Source organism: Amblyomma mixtum, chromosome 10 (genome assembly GCF_055824585.1).
Source record: "Amblyomma mixtum isolate Tamu chromosome 10, ASM5582458v1, whole genome shotgun sequence".
In the NCBI taxonomy this organism is placed as follows: Eukaryota; Metazoa; Arthropoda; class Arachnida; order Ixodida; family Ixodidae; genus Amblyomma; species Amblyomma mixtum.
Window position 1 is genome coordinate 70,120,079 of NC_143021.1, and position 18,477 is coordinate 70,138,555.

The 18,477-nt window shown below is 49.4% G+C and overlaps 1 protein-coding gene and 1 long non-coding RNA gene across 4 annotated transcripts; both read left to right on the forward strand.

Moving 5' to 3' along the window:
• The first annotated feature begins 3,387 nt into the window (after nt 1-3,387).
• LOC149326069 (uncharacterized) lies at nt 3,388-6,652 on the forward strand. Of its 3 annotated transcripts, XR_016286472.1 has the most exons (4): nt 3,977-4,395; nt 5,563-5,628; nt 5,745-5,909; nt 6,280-6,652. It is a non-coding gene; the product is annotated as an uncharacterized LOC149326069 (long non-coding RNA). The 3 variants fall into 3 exon arrangements; XR_016286471.1 differs by having other exon boundaries at nt 3,388-5,628; nt 5,745-6,081; XR_016286470.1 differs by lacking the exon at nt 3,977-4,395 and having other exon boundaries at nt 4,848-5,628.
• Nucleotides 6,653-8,065: 1,413 nt separating this feature from the next.
• LOC149326070 (uncharacterized) lies at nt 8,066-9,486 on the forward strand. Its single transcript, XM_089564464.1, has 2 exons — nt 8,066-8,160; nt 8,369-9,486. The coding sequence occupies exons 1-2, from the start codon at nt 8,066-8,068 to the stop codon at nt 9,099-9,101; spliced, it is 828 nt and encodes a 275-aa protein (XP_089420590.1). The 3' UTR covers nt 9,102-9,486.
• The last annotated feature ends 8,991 nt before the right edge of the window (nt 9,487-18,477 follow it).

The window sequence follows — 18,477 nt, forward strand, 5'->3', positions numbered from 1 at the left end:
CTGTCGGCCCTCTTGGCAGAATTTGCGGACTGTTTCGCTACGTGCTCGAAGGTCGGCCGAACTCCACTCGCCAAGCATCGTATCATCACTGACGAGACTACGCGACCCGTCTGCCAGCGCCCATATCGTGTTTCCCCGGTGGAGAGAGAAGCCATTCAGAATCAGGTTGCCGAGATGCTTGCAGACGATGTCATTCAGCCGTCCACCAGTCCGTGGGCATCGCCTGTGGCTCTTGTCAAAAAGAAGGACAATACTCTGCGTTTCTGCGTGGACTACAGGAAACTTAACAGCGTGACCAAAAAGGACGTTTACCCGCTGCCCAGGATAGATGACGCGCTCGACCGATTGCGGAACGCCAGATACTTCTCGTCATTGGATCTTAAAAGCGGGTACTGGCAAATCGAAGTGGACGAGAGAGACCGGGAGAAGACGGCTTTCGTGGCGCCTGACGGCCTCTATGAGTTTAAAGTGCTCCCATTTGGTCTGTGCTCAGCACCGGTTACTTTCCAACGCATGATGGACACTGTCCTCTCCGGCTTGAAATGGCAGTCCTGCCTGGTGTACCTGGACGATGTCGTTATATTTTCGCCCACCTTTGACCAACACTTGGAGCGGTTGCGCATTGTGCTACAAGCGCTCCAATCCGCGCAACTCACCATCAAAGCCGAGAAATGCCATTTTGGCTTTGAGGAACTTCGCTTTCTTGGTCACGTTGTCAGCGCACAAGGTGTTCGCCCGGACCCTGACAAGACTGCTGCCGTCTCAGGTTTTCCACGCCCAACTGACAAGAAGGCCGTTCGCCGGTTTTTAGGCCTGTGCTCCTATTATAGGCGCTTTATTCAAGATTTCTCGAAAATCGCGGAACCGCTGAACGCACTGACCCGTGACGACACGCCCTTCCTCTGGGGGACCGACGAAGAGGCTGCATTTGTCGAGCTTCGCAGCCGTCTGCAAAGCACTCCGATACTCGGCCATTTCGACGAGCATGCTGCCACGGACATCCACACTGACGCCAGCAATGTTGGCCTTGGTGCAGTACTGATCCAGTGGCAAAACGGTGCAGAACGGGTCATCAGTTATGCTAGTCGGACACTTACGCGCTCCGAGACCAATTATTCTACGACGGAGAAAGAATGTCTTGCAGTGATATGGGCCATCTGCAAGTTCCGACCGTACCTCTACGGACGACCCTTCCGTGTGGTAAGCGACCACCACTCCTTATGCTGGCTGGCGAGCCTCAAAGACCCCTCAGGACGCTTGGCTAGATGGAGCTTACGCTTGCAAGAATACGACTCAACAGTAGTTTACAAGTCTGGCCGCAAGCATCAGGATGCGGATTGTCTGTCGCGCGCGCCTATCCCAATCAATACCGAAGAAACCACCGATGATTTTCCTTTCCTGGGCTCTGTTAGTACCACCCAAATGGCGCAGCTTCAGAGGGCGGACACGGAGTTGGCGCCGCTCATCGATTACCTCGAAGGCAGTGAAGCTCCCATTCCGCGTGTTTTTCTTCGAGGGCTTCACACCTTCACTTTACGGTCTGGTGTTCTCTACAAGCGCAACTTTGCCAACAGCGAAGAAGTGTTCCTACTCGTCGTACCATCACAGCTGCGGTCTGAGATCTTGAGTGCCTGTCATGTATGGGGTCACCCGCGAGCAGCCGGCCGGGAAGGCGCGCTTCCGTGCCAGCTATGCGCGGGCGTTCTCGTGTCCCCAACCCGTGGCGCAAAGTCACAGCCACGGCGGGTTCGGACGAAGTAGGCAACGAACAGAGTACGCTAGGAAACCGTTTATTAACCTAGCGCAAGGCAAAACACACTGCGGAAGAATGTTCTATCCGATAATAGATGGTTCAGCAGCTTACCAGGTCGTCGTCGACCGGCGTTGAATAATCCAGGGAGGCGCGGGCAGGAGACGGGGTCGGCGGGGCAATCGGGCAGTCACCACGGCGAGAGGAGAGACTAGACAGCCTTTGTTCCCGCGTGAGCTCTCCTTAAAACCCCTACGACATTGCACCCCCTTGAGCAACCGGTTGCAACCAAGAGGGGTCGTTCACCCGTTCCTAAGACGCCAGAGCGTAGGCGTGACGTCACGTCCGAGCTGAGAGTGAGGAGAGTTGCCGGGTGCCCTCCTCTCCCCATTCCCTGCGGCGGGCGCTCTCGTCTCGTGACTCGGCGCGGGCAGGCGAGGGATATCTGTATATCCCACACATGATGCACCATCCGCCGGCCACCTTGGAGTCAGCCGTACACTCGCGCGGATTAGACAAAAGTATTATTGGCCCAGGTTACTCCCATCGGTGCGGGCCTACGTCAAAACATGCCTTGAATGCCAACGTCGGAAGACTCCTCCATTGAAACCGGCCGGATTTCTTCACCCCGTCGATCCACCGAAGACCCCTTTCCATCAAGTGGGCATGGACCTCCTTGGCCCATTTCCGAAGTCTTCGTCTGGAAAGCGTTGGATAGTCGTTGCGACTGACTACCTCACACGGTACGCTGAGACCACGTCTCTTGCCAAAGGCACTGCTGCTGAAGTGGCGCAGTTCTTCGTCCACAACATTGTCTTGCGTCATGGAGCACCCGCCGTTGTTGTTACTGACCGGGGAACTGCTTTCACGGCCCGCTTAACCCAGTCCGTGATGACTCTGACGCACACGAGCCACCGACGTGCTACGGCGTATCACCCGCAGACAAACGGGTTGGTAGAGCGACTCAACCGCACACTAGCCGACATGCTATCAATGTACGTTGACGTCGAGCATCGAACTTGGGACGCCATTCTGCCGTACGTAACGTTTGCGTACAACACCGCCCTGCAGGAAACAACCCGACTGACCCCCTTTCAGCTTGTCTTCGGTCGCCAGGTGACCACTCCGTTGGATGCTATGTTGCCCGTCGACCCTTACTGCGACTCTGACGCTGACATCGACGTAGATACCTTCGTTCAGCGTGCTGAGGAAGCGCGTCAACTGGCCCGCCTGCGCATCCACCGTCAACAGGAGGCTGACGCCACTAAGTACAACTGTGGACGCCGTTTCGCCAGTTATGCTCCCGGCGACCTTGTGTGGATTTGGATACCTGTTCGTCGCCGCGGGCTCTCTGAAAAGCTGCTGCGCCGATACTTCGGCCCTTACGAAGTAGTGCGCCGCATCAGTGATGTGACTTATGCAGTTGCTCCCGCCCCGACAGCTTGTTCATCGCGCCGGTCGCACCGAACTGAAGTCGTACACGTTGTTCGCATGAAGCCTTACCACGACCGGCTACCTGACTGAACTGCGGTCCACTGCAGCCCACGAAACACAAAACGTCTTACGAACGTCTCGGAACAGCTTCAAATGACTACAAACGTCTTGCGCTGTGTTCAAACGTCTCATAGATGTCGACAAGGAGAAGTTTCCTCTGCGACGTCTCTTAAACATCTGCAGTCAGACGTTTGCTGTGAAACTTCTGTGAAACTTCTGTAGTCAGATGTTTTCTAGACTTAATTGTTTCTAACACGTGGAACTTGAGACCACGTCAAGGAGATGCGCCAGTAATCAGCAGAGTTGCCACCGTGGATTAAACATGCTGTAAATCACGGCACATAAATTAGATGGCTCTCCTGCTTGACGTTTCGAAGAGCAGGCGCGCCGGTGCAAAGACCGCTCTTTGTATTCGAACACAGAAAGCGCGTTTTATCCTACGGAGCCCGAATCACGTTCCACATCGAGTGCAGCTAACCCGCCACTCGTAAGGCTGGATTTAGGTAACATATAATGGCCCTGAAAGCCGACGGTAGTTACGCGAGTGAAAAAATTTGTTTCATGTTGCGAACGCCTCTGTTACGCCTCGGCTAGCTGGCGGCAGCATGAGGATTGACAGGCGCAGCGCAGCGCACGCTGCCTTCGCCGAGCTCGCTCGCGCGGTTTATCGCGCAGATCACCCGCGCGCTATCTTTTCGTGGCGGCGTATCTTGGAGGCAATCTTTCTTGAGTCACGCTACACTGTAGTCACGCCGCAGCTTGCTGCTTGGTGTCGCTCCGCACGGTGGCGATGCAGGATAGTTTGCCAAAGTGGTTTTAACCGTTTAAAGCAGAAAAAAATCTTAGTGGAAGCTGCAAGTGCTTAGTTTTACATGAAAGTATTAGATTCAATTTGCTTTTTGGTCCTTTAATGATTTGTTTATTTTTTACGTTTAGAAATTTAGTACTTCATTTGGTCATTTGGCGTTGCAGAGGCTAGCGATAGCTACGCGCGAGAAGCGGGTGCTGCGCACGTTGTAGTACGTTTCGGTGCGCACTTTTTTCCGCGCTGGTTGGCACTTCACGCCGCTGCAGTTCGCATTTTCCCTTTTTTCTGCGGTATCGTTTACTACCAGTGTTGCACTGAGGTGTGAGCCTCGTTTTCTGCAAAAGTAAGTAACCTTCCATTTCTCTTCTGTGGTGAAAGTGTCGGCTTTGCCACTAACGCGCCTGATTGAACCTTTGGTTTACAAATCACAAAACAGTATCAGCCAGTGTTTTACATACCAAAGTGCAGCGTTGAATGTTTTAAAACAGGGCATTTGCATGTATTTGAGCTCTGCCGCCGCGGTGGCTCAGTGGCTATGGTGCTCGGCTGCTGACCCAAAAGACGCGGGTTCGATCCCGGCCGCGGCGGCTAGAATTTCTTTGGAGGAGAAATTCTAGAGGCCCGTGTACTGTGCGATGTCAGTGCACGTTAAAGAACCCCAGGTGGTCGAAATTTCCGGAGCCCTTCACTACGGCGTCTCTCATAGCCTTAGTCGCTTTGGGACGTTAAACCCCACAAAACCACAAACCTATTTGAGCTCTTGTTAAGTGGATACAGCTAGGCTGCTATCGCATGCGAGTTGCTTTCTTTACCAAGGCGATGACAAGGTGAACTTGACAAAGCTTCAAACCAACCAGCTTTGTTTAAGCGTACGTTGATAAGGCGCGATTTTTTTCCTACACATTGATTAAAGTCTGTGCTCTATTGCATTCTGGCAGGGTTTTATTCTTGCCAAGGACTCTCATCTGGCCACCTGTGTGCTCCAATTCTCCTTGCTGTGATTGCCGTCAGTGAAACTCGCGTTAAAAAGGCTTTGGTTATCTTAACTGCGTCAAGCTTTTATTTCATTGCGATTGAGAGCCCCGGCACAAAGGTAGTTTACTCAGTGGTGCTGCTCTGCATGTGTGCAGGCTGTGTGACAGTGCAGTGAAGTACTACGGCTCTTTGCAGGCATGGCAGCTTTTATTTTTTGGAAAACCGTTGCACTGTGCACAGCTGGCGTTGTCCCTGCTTCAGTGTGTGCATTTCGTTTTGGGTACAGGCTGTTCAACAGCGGTTTTCAGAGGACCTCCTTGCCTGCTCAACTCAAGTTTTGATAAGCACGCTTTGCAGCTGACACCTTTTCTTTCACTTCATGATTTCTTATATAGGTCTAGGCTCTTTGCTAATGTTCATTCCACAAGCCCCATTATTTGTTTGTCCTTTAGAACTCCAACTGTTGGCCGGAGGAGCAAGGACCTGGTCTAGTTTCACGCAAATTAATAGCAGCACCTTGTACTTGGTTGTTCAGATGACTTGGCCTGGAGATTGTTTCAGTTCTGAGGTGGGAATCTGGACTAATGCTTCTTGCAGTGGTGTAAGTAATCTCTTGCCCACTGTTTGAGCTTCATCGTACAGATTAGAAAGGGCTTCTTTGGCAATGCAGTGTTAGGAACCTTATACACACGCACTTTTATTTGTCTTATCTTTCAGATGTGCCCTGTGTGGCTGTCAAGTTAAGGTCCAATATTTAACACATCTATGGTGTATACTGAAGTGATGCAGGCATTACCAGGACAGCAGCATCTCTGCTATGTTTTCATGCGACGGTGCAGGATGTAAAACATCAACCACTTTTGATTCAGCCACATCTTGCAGGTAAGAGAAAGCCTGTTTGCAAGATGCAGCTTAGGAGGTTCTATGAGTACAGTGTGCATCACAGTAAGGCAGTGCACTTGCTATTGACTGCTTGGCTTTCAGTGTCCATGCACGCTGTTTGGATTTTGCTTCTGTTAAAGGCCTCCACAGTGATTGACTTCTTGAGTTTATGGTGAGCCGTAGCACTCTGCTGAAATGCCACTTGCAGTGACACCATATGCATCTATGTTTTTAATTAGCTTATTTTATTGTCTGTGCTGTCACTCCTTGCCATTTCCTGGTCTTATTTGCTTCCGACTCCTCATTGGCCATTCTACATGCACCTGACTGACTGTGCTTTTGGTTACTCTAATATTTTTCCCTTCTGCAGGCTGCTGAACAGAGCTGGATTTGACTTCCCCTTGTTACCGTCTAGTTGGCATCCTCCTTGCAAGAAAAGTGATTTTTGGAACACCTAGCGAGCTCTTCAGTGCCATCCACATCACAGCAACTTGCTCATCAACGCATCCGTTGTGAACAAGGCCCGGGGTCGAATGAATTTTTGATTTAACAATTGGTTGCTGCTCGACACTTTCCCGCCATCCAAGTGCTTACCGTTGTAAAGTCAGCCAAACCAGTGAAGCTACCTCCTCCGTGGCTTCTAACATTAATTTCCTGATCCTTTTCTTTTTTGTGTGTGGGTGTATATGCACTGGATTCAATAAAGAGTAACACAGTGACTGAAAAGTGTGCTAGCACATGCATTTATGGCTCATTACTACAGCCATACATCCCTTGTAATGTGGGCTCATTGTTCGGGTCATTGCAAATCAGTTTTGAGTTCATTTTTTAGTGGTGTATACCAGAAAAATGAACTATAACATTTTTAAAGCTTTAGAGGGTTTAAAGGCAGCACTAAAATGAGTCTTGAAATGCGTAAAATAATACAGGCACCCATTTCGGAAAAAAAAAAAGAAACGTCTAAAAAAATTCTAGAAAAGTTCTACCTCAGAAGTTTTCTAGCCGTATACAAGCGTAGCGTTAGCAGAGCTAATAGAAGGCTAGTAAACGTCTAAGTCTAAAAAACTGCTTAGGTGAAACTTCTTCTAGATGTCAAGCTTTTTTTTCCGAGACATTTTTTAGACGTCTATTAGCGCTTTTTGTGTTTCGTGGGAGCTGTGTTCTACCCTTTCGCTGACTTTTCACTCCCAGCCGCATCGTGTCGATGCTGCAGAAGAGGGGGGCAGTGATACATGCATTCGAAGAAGAGACAGAAGTAGCGCATGCGCTAGAAGAGGAAGAAGTTAGTTGGCTCTCTCGCGCGCGCTCGAACCACTAGGGGTCCGCCGCAGGTTTTTCGTCTCTGCGCGGGTGTTCTTTTTGGCGTTGCACGCTACAATATGTAGTTCGGGAGAAACTTTCCTCTCTCGTCTACAGGCTGGCGGACTTGACGCTAAGACCGACCGGCGGGCCAGTGCATGTCTGCGATCTCAAACCCTACTTTGACAGAGGGAACGAGTGGCCTGTGGAGAACACCCTCCCCCGCCAGCAGGCAGCCGCACCGAGACGCAAGGCTCGACAACAGAGCCCGGCGCCTCGTTACAACTTGCGCTCACGGCAGAAACAACTCTGACCAACGCGCAGGGAGTAATTTCTCCTGCTTAATATGGACGGAACACCCCTTCCATATTTCGCACCGTGGCTTCCGGAGCAAGCACACGCTTTCTCTTCGGAAAAGACCGAGCGGGGTTAGACTAACTGAAAGAAAAAAAAAATGTGTGTAAATCGCTAAAAGTAACTAAAGAGAAAAGACAGCTTTGCAGCCGCAGGCCAGCCTTCACAGCGTGCCCGGAGGAGAGCCAGCGGACGCCGCAACGACCGTTGCTGCTTCTAACACCGAGAGCCAGGCCGTTTGGAAGGCGGCCGCATTCCGGAGCCGAGAGCCCGCTGTCGCCACCAAGTTGCGCAGAAGAAGAACAGCTTCCGGTCGGCCGCGGGACGAGCGAGCGGGAATTCGGGGAAACCGGCGCCTTTGTCTAACACAGCGAAAACGGCGGCGGAGAGGCCGCCTGAGAGCCCCGGACTCCCCGGCTACGGCTTCACCCGCAAGAGCGCTCCGACACCCCGCTGCGCGGGCCATCGCGGGTCCCGGGGACAGGGGGAGGCGGCAGCGGAACATGGCCTCTGTTGCGCCGGAGTTCTGGGCCGAAGGTCGCAGGGATGGAAAGGAGGTGAGCCTACCGCAGGCGGTTCGACCAAGTGAGAGGGTCCAGTGGGCCATCGCGACAGTCTGCTCTAGTAAATCAAGTGTCAGAAGAAAGAGAGTACGGGTCCGACAAGGGGAAAGGGCGCGGCCTGCAAGCCTGGGGGATCTGCACTCGGGATCGGAACACCGAACTATTCGCAGTCAATTTCCCTGGTTCCGCATCATCGAAAGGAAAAAGGTCATGCAGACTCAGAGAACCTTTTCCGCCGGCCAGAAGAGGCGGCCGCACCCACGGCGTCCGAGTCCTAATACCAGCGGACCACGGCAATTATTTCAAGCCCCGGGGCCACTACATCTACGGGCACAACCGAGCACGGCGGAGGTGTCGCCGGAGAAGCGTTCGGTGGACGTACCACAGCGGCACTGAGGCGCCGGTTTCATACTTTTCTGCGGCACCATGGAAGCGGCAGGAGCGGACCCACAGGGGAAAGAAAACTGATCGTCTGCTGGCCCGTTTTCAGGGACGCACCGTGGATGACGAGGACCTTCGCGCCAACGGTGCCTCACTGCCTCCGGCGCCCGGCTCCGTGTTTTGCGTATGCGGTGGTCTGCTGCTGGCGGACTCCCATTCCAAGTCCAAGCTGCACAGAGGTCGTATCGACCGGCACCAGAGGGAATCCGCTGCGCAGGTAACAGCACCGGCGCCCCAATTGACTGCGGCCGTGAAGGAAGTAATCCGGCGAGTCGGCCAGGACCCGGCCTATGCACAGTGGCTGCTGACCGTGGCGCGCGCCGGTCCGGAGCCGTCGGCGTCGCTGCTCGTTAATTTGGACGGCGGCGGGGTTACGGAGGAGGCTACCGGCTGCGGCGTTCCCATTCAGCCCTCGTCTTCGGGGCCAAGCCCGTCCCAACTGTCCCCGACTGCGCCGGCCTGGACACCTTCTTCGGCACCGACGGCGTCGTCGGCAGACCCTTTAATGGATTTCGGAGATTTGATGGCGGACTAGGGAGCCCCTCTCGGCGCCAGTGACCATGGCCTTCGACGACGGCGCCAGTGGCTGTGAGCCGACTTTTGTTAACTGGTTTTTTGTTAAAGTTAAACGGCGTTTCGCCGGCCCCACTCGGTATACCCTTTTTGTGAACGCGGCCACTTCTCGGCCGTAGGGCAGTTTTAAGGAGGGGGGGATGTGGGGATACACATGAATCCCCTGCCCCATAGCAACGGCCGCGCGTAATTATCACGCGATGCTATGCGCGCGCCGTTCGGGAGGTTGCGAGGGTGGGCACTCACGCCGCCCCCGCTTCCTTTCTCGCCCCGCCGCGACGCCGCAGCGGGGACTTTCCCTCTTTCTCCTTTCACAACGGAGAGACCTCCTCTCCACAGCCCGGGAAGAAGGCGCGTTTCTCCCGAGGCTCGCTCGTCTTCTGGCGGGAGCCGTGCACACGCACGGATCGGAGATCTGCCACGGAGACCGCTGTCCTTATCGCCCGGCCACCGTGTGTGACTTGACCGCCGCGGGCCGCGAGCGAGGAACCACGCGAGGTGAGCGGAACCTACTTCCCCCACATTTTTGCGTGCGTTCTGCCCTTTGTGTTTTCCACCCCCGTACGCGAGCGGAACATCCTCGCTCGTTACGGCGGTTGTATTGTTGCTGCTGCACTGTATTGCTCGGGAGCAATAAACGCTCCTCCGAGTAGCATACTCGTGTTTGTCCCCTCTGGCCCGAACCCGCCGTGGTTGCGACCTACCGCACCGCGGGTTGGGGGTCACAGCTTTGACTGCTAGGGCTGGCACGCTGGTGCTAGAGAGCGACAACTGCTTCTAGCCCTTTGAGCGTTATCACAAGAATAACCCCCATAGCATGTATGAGTCTACCGTTCTAGTTGCATACGAATGAACAGCACCGTGATGAGCTCCAGCCACTATGAAATGATCGTTAAGTTTATTGGCAAGTGAAATCCCCGTGTAATTACTCCATTAATGAGTAGTTCACAAGGAAGATCTTTTTTTTTATTTCCTATGATTGCATTGATTCCTTGCCAAATCAACTTAGGGTTGTGCGAGACTGCCGAAAACTTGTTTGTATAAAATAAAGACTTGGCCTTTTTTAAGTCTGTATTTAGCCTGTTTCGGAACTTCTTGAACTCAATTAAATCGTCCTGGTTTCTTGTTGTTGGGAAACGAGAAAACATTTTGTTCTTCACATCAATTCGTTTCAGCAAAGCACTTTCCTGAGCAAAGCGCCACTTCCTGATTTACCACTTCCTGATGGTGTTAGCTCCATAAGGGCATTATCAAAATTATCATAATTTTCAGTTTTATTTGCTTAGGAGAACGTTAGAGCAATAAGAACTTGGTTCATAAATGCAGTTCAAATATTGCCACAAATCATCATACTCTTCGTCCTGGGCCACAAGAGCTAGGGCTTCATGAGATAATTATTAGGGTGCATTAACAAAAATGTTAACATGCCGTCAGCATGTAAGGATTTTATACTGGTGCTGAAAAAACACCGAATTTTTTTAATTTTCACTGGCAAGAGGGAGTAACTTTCTTAACGGCGCTGCTTTGTTCCTAAGTAAATGAAAGACGTATATGCTGACCTCTCACACCTGTTCTGCAGCAAAAAGAATTCGAAAATATGTAGCGTAAGATATAACACTAATGCACTGTGAAGCTTGATGCCTTAATTGGTCCAGTAGAGTCGAGAGGCGAGTTAATTGGTGCACGATTGTAGAAAGAAAACCAACGCAAAGGACGGGGACACAGAACAGGAAACACAGAATGCAGGAACACAACTCAGCGTCGTCCTGTGTTCCTGTTCTGCGTCTCCGTCCTTTGCCCTTGTTTTTTTCCCTAATTGGCCATGCACTTGTGCCAATTAAGCTTCCTGTGAATTAAGTAGTGTATTTTTGGATTCGCCATTTTTACACACTGAGTTGATTTATCTTTTGGCAACTTCAGAAGAGAGGTGTTAGTATAGAAGTATAGTATAGCAGTGCTCATTTTGACGCGAGATTCGTCTAATATTGTGTAATGTTGTTTCTTTTCGTCGTTCATTTTTTTCGGTATTGTGTGCTGAGTTGCGTGTGCCTCAAGGAGGTTTTTCTTTTTGTCAAAGTGTATTTTACACCCACTCCTGCTTAAGGCTTTGCAATAAAGCCAGCAGTCTTCTGTAAATAAATAAATAAACTTACTTGGAGAATACAAGGAAATATATCTTGCGATGAATTTTCTCATATTTTAATTCTGCCTGATGGGAATGCATTACGCCCCATATGGTGTTACTCAGAACCAAACACCCAGGGCTCTAAGCTGGGCAAAGCATGTATCATATGTGGAAGTGCGAATATGGCCTTGGTGCCCTGGGCGTCCTGCATGCACAGCAGAAAGTGCTTTGTGTCTAGACCATCCAGGAGGGAATGTACAAGGACGGGAGGATAGAACAAACGCTAAGAAAAAAGTAAACAAAAGCTAGTTGGGACTCGAAACGCATATTTCAATTCTAGCGAGTACTAATGTTGGGGAAAAGCCACAAGTTTTGAGCGCCTTGCAGTTGGAAGAGTGAGAAGAATGGAAGATTCTGGGAAGCGGAGGCAGGGCTGCGTACGGCGCACGCGAGGTCGTGGATTCCCGGTGTCCAGGGAAGCTTTTCTAATGAATTACGGTATTGCTATAGAAGACTGGTCGTTTATCGAGGTCGACAAGGGGAACTTGTCACTGCCCGCGAGAGAAGTCTATGCATTCTTGCAGCAGCACCTCGGGAAAGAGTTAAATTCTTCCACTCGCTGCTGTCGATATCCAGCGAAGGGAACGATGGGGCGTTTTGTGGTGCCTTTCTCGGAAAAAACGCTGAGCAGTAGGGAGCCTTAATGCGCTTTTTTAATGTCCTTAATGTGCTAGGGAGCCTTAATGGGCGGGCCTTGCCAACACCACCTAGAAGACTGGCAAGGCCCGCCGCCTTCGAGCCATCGCCGCATCGACAACCACCCGAACCGGTGTCATCGCCGTGGCCCCCGTATGTCAATTGTCCGCCGCACTTTCTCCTTTTTCCTACCTGTAACGTTTTGTACATTCCTTCCTTCAATGTTCTGTGCGCCTTCTTGTTCTCTGTAGTTGGATTTGTTGTTTTCGTATTGTCTATCCTGCTTGTCGCGTTTCGTGTAGTTGTTTCTGCTACTCCTCTGTTCGTTTTTACCTTTTATGTGTTTTTCCCTGCCTTTAAATAAATGCTTGTTTTAACCGCTCAACCCCTTGTGTTCCTTTTGGATGACCGACGCACCGACACACGTGCACCACGCGCGGGCTGACCGACCTCAACAAATAAATGTTGTACAACGCTCGCTTTTAGGCCACAGGGAAGCGTAAAGCGGCTCCTGTGCCTCAACGGTTTGCGCAGGCAGCCGGTTGACGGGCGATAGTTGTGACAGCCTCCCATCACTGACATCGCGTAGAAAAGCTTTTCGTATCACCCTGTTCCACAAGCTGTACCATCACCCCGCTCTTCGTGATCACCTCATCCCCCAGCCAATTTCTGTATCCCGCCGCATTGATCATGATCACAGAGTCGGAATTGTGTCGTGCAACACGAGATGCTTCTCGCCGTCATTCCTGCCGCGAACCTCATGCGACCGGAACCACCTTCCCGCAGAAGTTGCTGGCACTAAAAATTATGAGCAGTTCCGCGTAGCACTAGCTAACATTGTATATTCAGGCGCTGTTTAACATTCATGTAATCAACTGTATCTTTCTGAAGTTCAGAATGGCGCAAAAGACACACACACAGGAAAAATAGGGGATGACACAAAGAGCGCATATCCCCATCCCCTATTTTTCCTGTGTGTGTGTCTTTTGCGCCATTCTGAACTTCAATCATGAACCAACTAGCCCCAAAGCAAGTTCTTCTGCAATGTATCTTTCTCTCAGTTTTTGTATATTTACCATTCCCCCTCTGTAATGCCACTGGCCCTGAGGGGTAACGTAAATAAATAAACGAATACAGAATAAGCTTCGCACGCAAAAATATTCATTCACTAATATTTTTTTTCTTTCTGTGAATAAGGCTTTGTATATAGGCAGCCTAAAGACTCATATTGCACTGAAGTAAAGGTTCATTTTTGACAGCCACAAAGTTCCATACTGTAGAGCGCAGGATAGCTTCTTGACAGTGAAAGCGCTCAAAAAGACAAGGGCGACAGAAAAGGAAAGACATACAAAGCGCTTACTTTCAACTGATTTTATTTCATGCGAAAAACAACTTTGTACTCATTGTAATCACTTGCGCATGCTTACAAGAACAATTCTAGCGGGTAATGGCGCTTGTCTTGCATCGTTCTTCTTCTGTGTTTGTCATTGCAGGCGCTATTGTTTGTTTTCTCAAGTACTATGCACCATCTACCTCAAACTGAAGTTCTTCTAAATCTTCTTTGATATTAGCAGTTCCAAATTCAAGCCTTCTGCAGGATTTGAAGGACCTATGCTAATATAAGCACACAGCCGATTTTAGGCCCAAGGAGCCGAGGACCCATTTTATGCACATGTAAATGCAAACAGCTAATCTATCTGTACTATTGTAACTTGTATTCTCTATTTTACCTTATGGGTTGTTCTTATATTTCGTGCCATAGTGCTGAATGTCTTAATTTTTGTATTTTTTTCTGCTTTTCTAATCAATTAGGTTTAAGCAATAACATATTCAGTAATATTCTAAATCGAACAACAGCACAAATTAAAATAAATAAATTAAAAATCCCCTGTGCCCCTTGGTTTCTGTGGCTGTTGGCTTCTCTCATTAATTTTTGTATGTATTACAGTGTAAATCTGCTGTCAAAGTGTTGTTTCTTTTTCTTTACTTTAATGCGATTGTAATGTGTATCTCTCATGTTGTTTATTTATTTATTTTATTTATTACCTCAAAGGCCCCGGTTGTGGGGCATTACATGAGGGATGGGCGGATTACATGCAGATTATATAGAGATTACAGAGTACATAGAGATTACAGGATACATAAAGATTACTGATTACATAAGGATGGCCTCAATCTTTTTCTTGAAGTCGATGCAGTTGACGATGAGTAGGCTTCCGGCGGCAGATCGTTACAGTCCCGAGATGATATGACAAAAAAAGAACGGAAATGAGATGTAGTTCTTGCAGCGGGTGGGTATACGGTCTTGATGTGGTTGTTGCGGCTAGAAGGACGATGAGCTGTTGATATGATAGATGATCTAAAGGTGAATGATAGAACTTGGGGAATAGGCATAGTCGAGATATTTTTCTTCTAGTTTCAAGGTTAGGCAAGGATGCTCTGGATTTTAAAGAGGACACGCTAGTATAGTAAGAGTAGTCACAATAAATAAAACGGATAGCGCGGTTTTGAACTTTTTCAAGGATTATAGAAAGGTTAGATTGATGAGGATCCCATACTGCTGATGCGAATTCTATAGTTTAGGTCGGACGAATGTTTCATAAGCTAATAATTTGATAGAAGGGGTAGCAAAACGAAGATTTCGTCGTAGGAAGCCAAGGGTGCGGTTAGCGTCGTTAGCGATGTTCGTCAAATGCGAAGACCATGTTAGGGTATGAGTTAAGGTGATGCCAAGATACTTACAGGAAAGAACAGATGATACTTCAGAACCGAAAAGAACATATTTTGAGGGAATATGGGATTACCTGCGATGAAAAGAAATCATACATGATTTAGTAATATTAAGGGACATTAGCCAATGCTTGCACCAAGTTTCGATTTGGATTAGATCAGTTTGGAGGATGTCAGAGTCAGTTCTACTGGTAATAGGGCGGTAGATTACACAATCGTCGGCAAATAATCGGATGTTCGAGTTGACGTTAGAGGGAAGATCGTTAATGTAGATTAGAAAAAGCAAGGGTCCAAGCACTGTGTCTTGTGGTACACCTGAAGTAACGGGGGAAAGAGGTGACGATGATTTGTTAGCGTAGACAAATTGCTCTCTGTTGGTCAAAAAATTGTGTAGCCATTTTAACACCAAGTGGCTAAGGTTAAGACGTCAAAGTTTTAGTAGTAATCTTTTGTGGGGTACCTTATCGAGAGCTTTTTCAAAGTCACGGAAGAGCGTGTCAACGTGAATGTTTAAGTCAAGATGAGAACTAAGATCATTAATAAAAAGGGCTAGTTGGGTGTCACAGTAAAGTCCTTTTAGGAAGCCGTGTTTGTTAGTATGAAAAAACTTGACCGAAACTAAAAATTTAACGACGTGAGAATAAATAACATGTTCCATTAGTTTTGAACAGATGCTCGTAAGAGAAATAGGGCGGTAGTTTTTAGAAGAAAACGATGAACCTTTCTTGGGGACTGGAACGATCTTACCGATTTTCCAGTCTTGCGGAAGCACGCCTGATGATAATGACTGTTGAAAAAGATGGCACAAAATGATACTAACCACGTGTTTAGTATTTTTTAGCACTTTAGAGTTCAAGCCATCAATGCCAGATGACGATGACACTTTCAATGATTCAATTAGTTTCCTAATACCATTGCTATCGAACAAAATGTCTGGCATAGCTGGATGATCGAAGACAGGGAAGTGCGGTAATTCGCCGTCCGGTTCGTTAGTAAAAACTGAACAGAAAAAAGAACTTAGAACGCGACAGACATCATGTTCCGGAATGAGATTATGGTCCTCATCATGTAAAGTAATAGGTACGTTGTGTGAGGGATTAATGGATTTCCAAAACTTGTTAGAATTAGTCGCGAAGCATAGAAGGTAATACTGATGAAAAAAAATGACCGTTTAGTTCGGTTTACCAGAGATTGGAATGTTTTTTTCAGCACAATGGTACTTTTTCCATGAGCAGTCAGTGTTCACACGTCTGGCTGTACGGAAAAGCCTTTTTTTCTTGTTATTAAGGCGCTTCAGATCGTTGTTAAACCACGGTGACGATGATTTTTCTGTGATCGTGATAGTAGGGATGTGCTTATCTATTAGTTGATGCATTTTGTGTATGAAAAGAGACCAGTTAGTTTCTACTGACCGGCTTGAAAAGTCATGGACGAACCACGCCCCAAAATCGGCTAGTTATGTGTTCATGGCAGCGTAGTTACCTTTGTCGTATAATGTAAGTGTTTTTTTTTTGTTTTCTTCAGGCTTGGGACTTTGAATGAAAATGTGCTTAGTATAATGGAGTGGTCACAAAGTCCTGGAGTCACGAACTTTCTCCCTCTCTCTCTCGTTGATGTTGCTCTCCTTCGATGTTGATGTGGAGCGGTAGAGGGCGGGTCTCGTGAGTGACCCGGGGGACGTACTTCGCGACTGTTGGGTTTAGACAGGTCTTCGGATGGTGAGACACTTGGAAGGCTTTCTTCAAGAAATTATTTATTACAAATGTATACACAACTTATTTACATATGCCGAATGATTTCGGCCTCTCCACTTTAAAAACTTCCACGACTCCGGACCACCGCTGGCCACCACACGCCAACCCGTCCGGCCGCCGCTCAACTAACTCGCGTCTCAAACTCTACGCTCTCGGCCCCGGGACCACCACCGGCCACACACGACCGATCTGTCCGGCTGCCACACACCCCACCTCGGCGCTCTCCTTCGCGCGCACCCATCTCGTCACATTCCCGCCAAAAACTCCATCCTCCGCCAATAAACAATCCTCCCGCCAAAACTTACTTTTTAGCCAATAGACAACTTTCCCGCCGTCGTTTAGAAGTAAGAGGTCACAAGGCAAAAGACAAGTAAACAATATAAAACACACGCCCCGCTGTAAGCAGCCATGGCTAACTAGAAGCTATAAAAACAAGAAGTAACAAACACAATTTAAAACACACGCTCCACTGTTAGCCGCTCTGGCCAGCTAGCAAGAACGAAACCAAGAACAGCGCCAGTCCACCCCAGCCGTCCTGTCGTCGTCTCGGGTTTCGGACCGACTTCCTAGAAGAAACCATTCCCCACTCGCTGGGGCCGAGAAGCGCGACCCTCGCACGCTACGCCGTTTTCAGTCCTTCTCCTTTTGTCTGCGCATCCCCCTGCTCCCTTTCGGCGACACTCCTCACACTTTACCACGACGCACGCTAGCTGCGGCGTGACATCTCCCCCCTTGTTCTCAATTCTTTCCCCGACCTATTTTTTTTTCGCCAGTTCCGAACAAAGCATGCTTCTCCTTTAGGCTGCCTGAAGCCGCCGCCTCTCTCTCTAGTGCGAGAAAGCACTAAATCTTCCCGTCGAGACACACCCTTAGATACACTCCGAAAAAGAATACAGGCATGCAAGTACATGAAAGCAAGGTACACTTGTACACACCACACCATAAGCCACAGGATTATATGTTTCAAGTGAAGGTAAATTATACAAACACCATACAAATAAAAAGGAAAGCAACCACAACAGTCCACCAAGGCGAGCCTCGAACATCGCTGCTCTCATGCTCTGTGCTCAGGGGTTCCTTTCTTTTTTTCTCATGTTAGGTTTGAATGCGGGAAAGCGCGTCCGCAAGCACGTTGTGGCCCCCCTTTATATGCTGGACCGTGATGTTGTATTTCTGTAGCGACAACGCCCACCTCGTGAGCCGTGCACTGCTCGATGCCGCAGTGGCCACATACTGTAGAGGGTTGTGATCCGTCCTCACATACACTTCCGCTCCCAGTACCCATGTGCTCACCTGATCTAATGCCCATACCACAGCGAACGCTTCTTTTTATGCGAAGCATATTACAATAGGTAACCCAAGCCCTTCGTGACGGTTACACGCCGTGCACACCACGTGACACAATGACGTCACGACAGATGAGAGACGGGGCTCCAACTCGTGCCGTCGCTGCGGTTGCACGCCGTGCAGACCACGTGGTATGGTGACGTCACACCACGTGACACAATGACGTCACGACAGATGAGAGACGGGGCTCCAACTTATGCCGTCGCTGCGGTTGCACGCCGTGCAGACCACGTGGTATGGTGACGTCACACCACGTGACACAATGACGCCACGACAGATGACAGACGGGGCTCCAACTTGTGCCGTCGCTGCGGTTGCACGCCGTGTGAATCACGTGGTATGGTGACGTCACACTCCCGCGCATTTCGAACGCGCGTTCACACTTGGTGTAGGTGAAACGCTCGCTCCACCGGGCAGGCGGACGCGGCTTCCGTGGCAATCCAGGCGCTCACCCAACGCGCGTCTCGGGGTTAGTCGGCGTTCCGCTGTAGCCATGCCGTTGTCTTCCCCCACGACGAAGGCTTCTAGTGGTTGTATTAAAATGACCAAGTATTCAACCAAGGAAAGCCATGTATTACCAAGCCTAGCGCCTCGCATCTGACTAGGCTTAACCTTAGCTAAGCCTCAGCCATTTTTTAATCGTCGACCACTTCACTTGAGATTCGCTCAACTTTTTGCTCAAGAAT

Bases quoted from the DNA above. Each gene is read 5' to 3' on its own strand.
- LOC149326070 (XM_089564464.1), top strand. From the start codon at position 8,066: ATGGCCTCTGTTGCGCCGGAGTTCTGGGCCGAAGGTCGCAGGGATGGA. The intron at 8,161-8,368 runs GTGGGCCATCGC...TCCGCCGGCCAG, and splicing joins CGACCAAGTGAGAGGGTCCA to AAGAGGCGGCCGCACCCACG.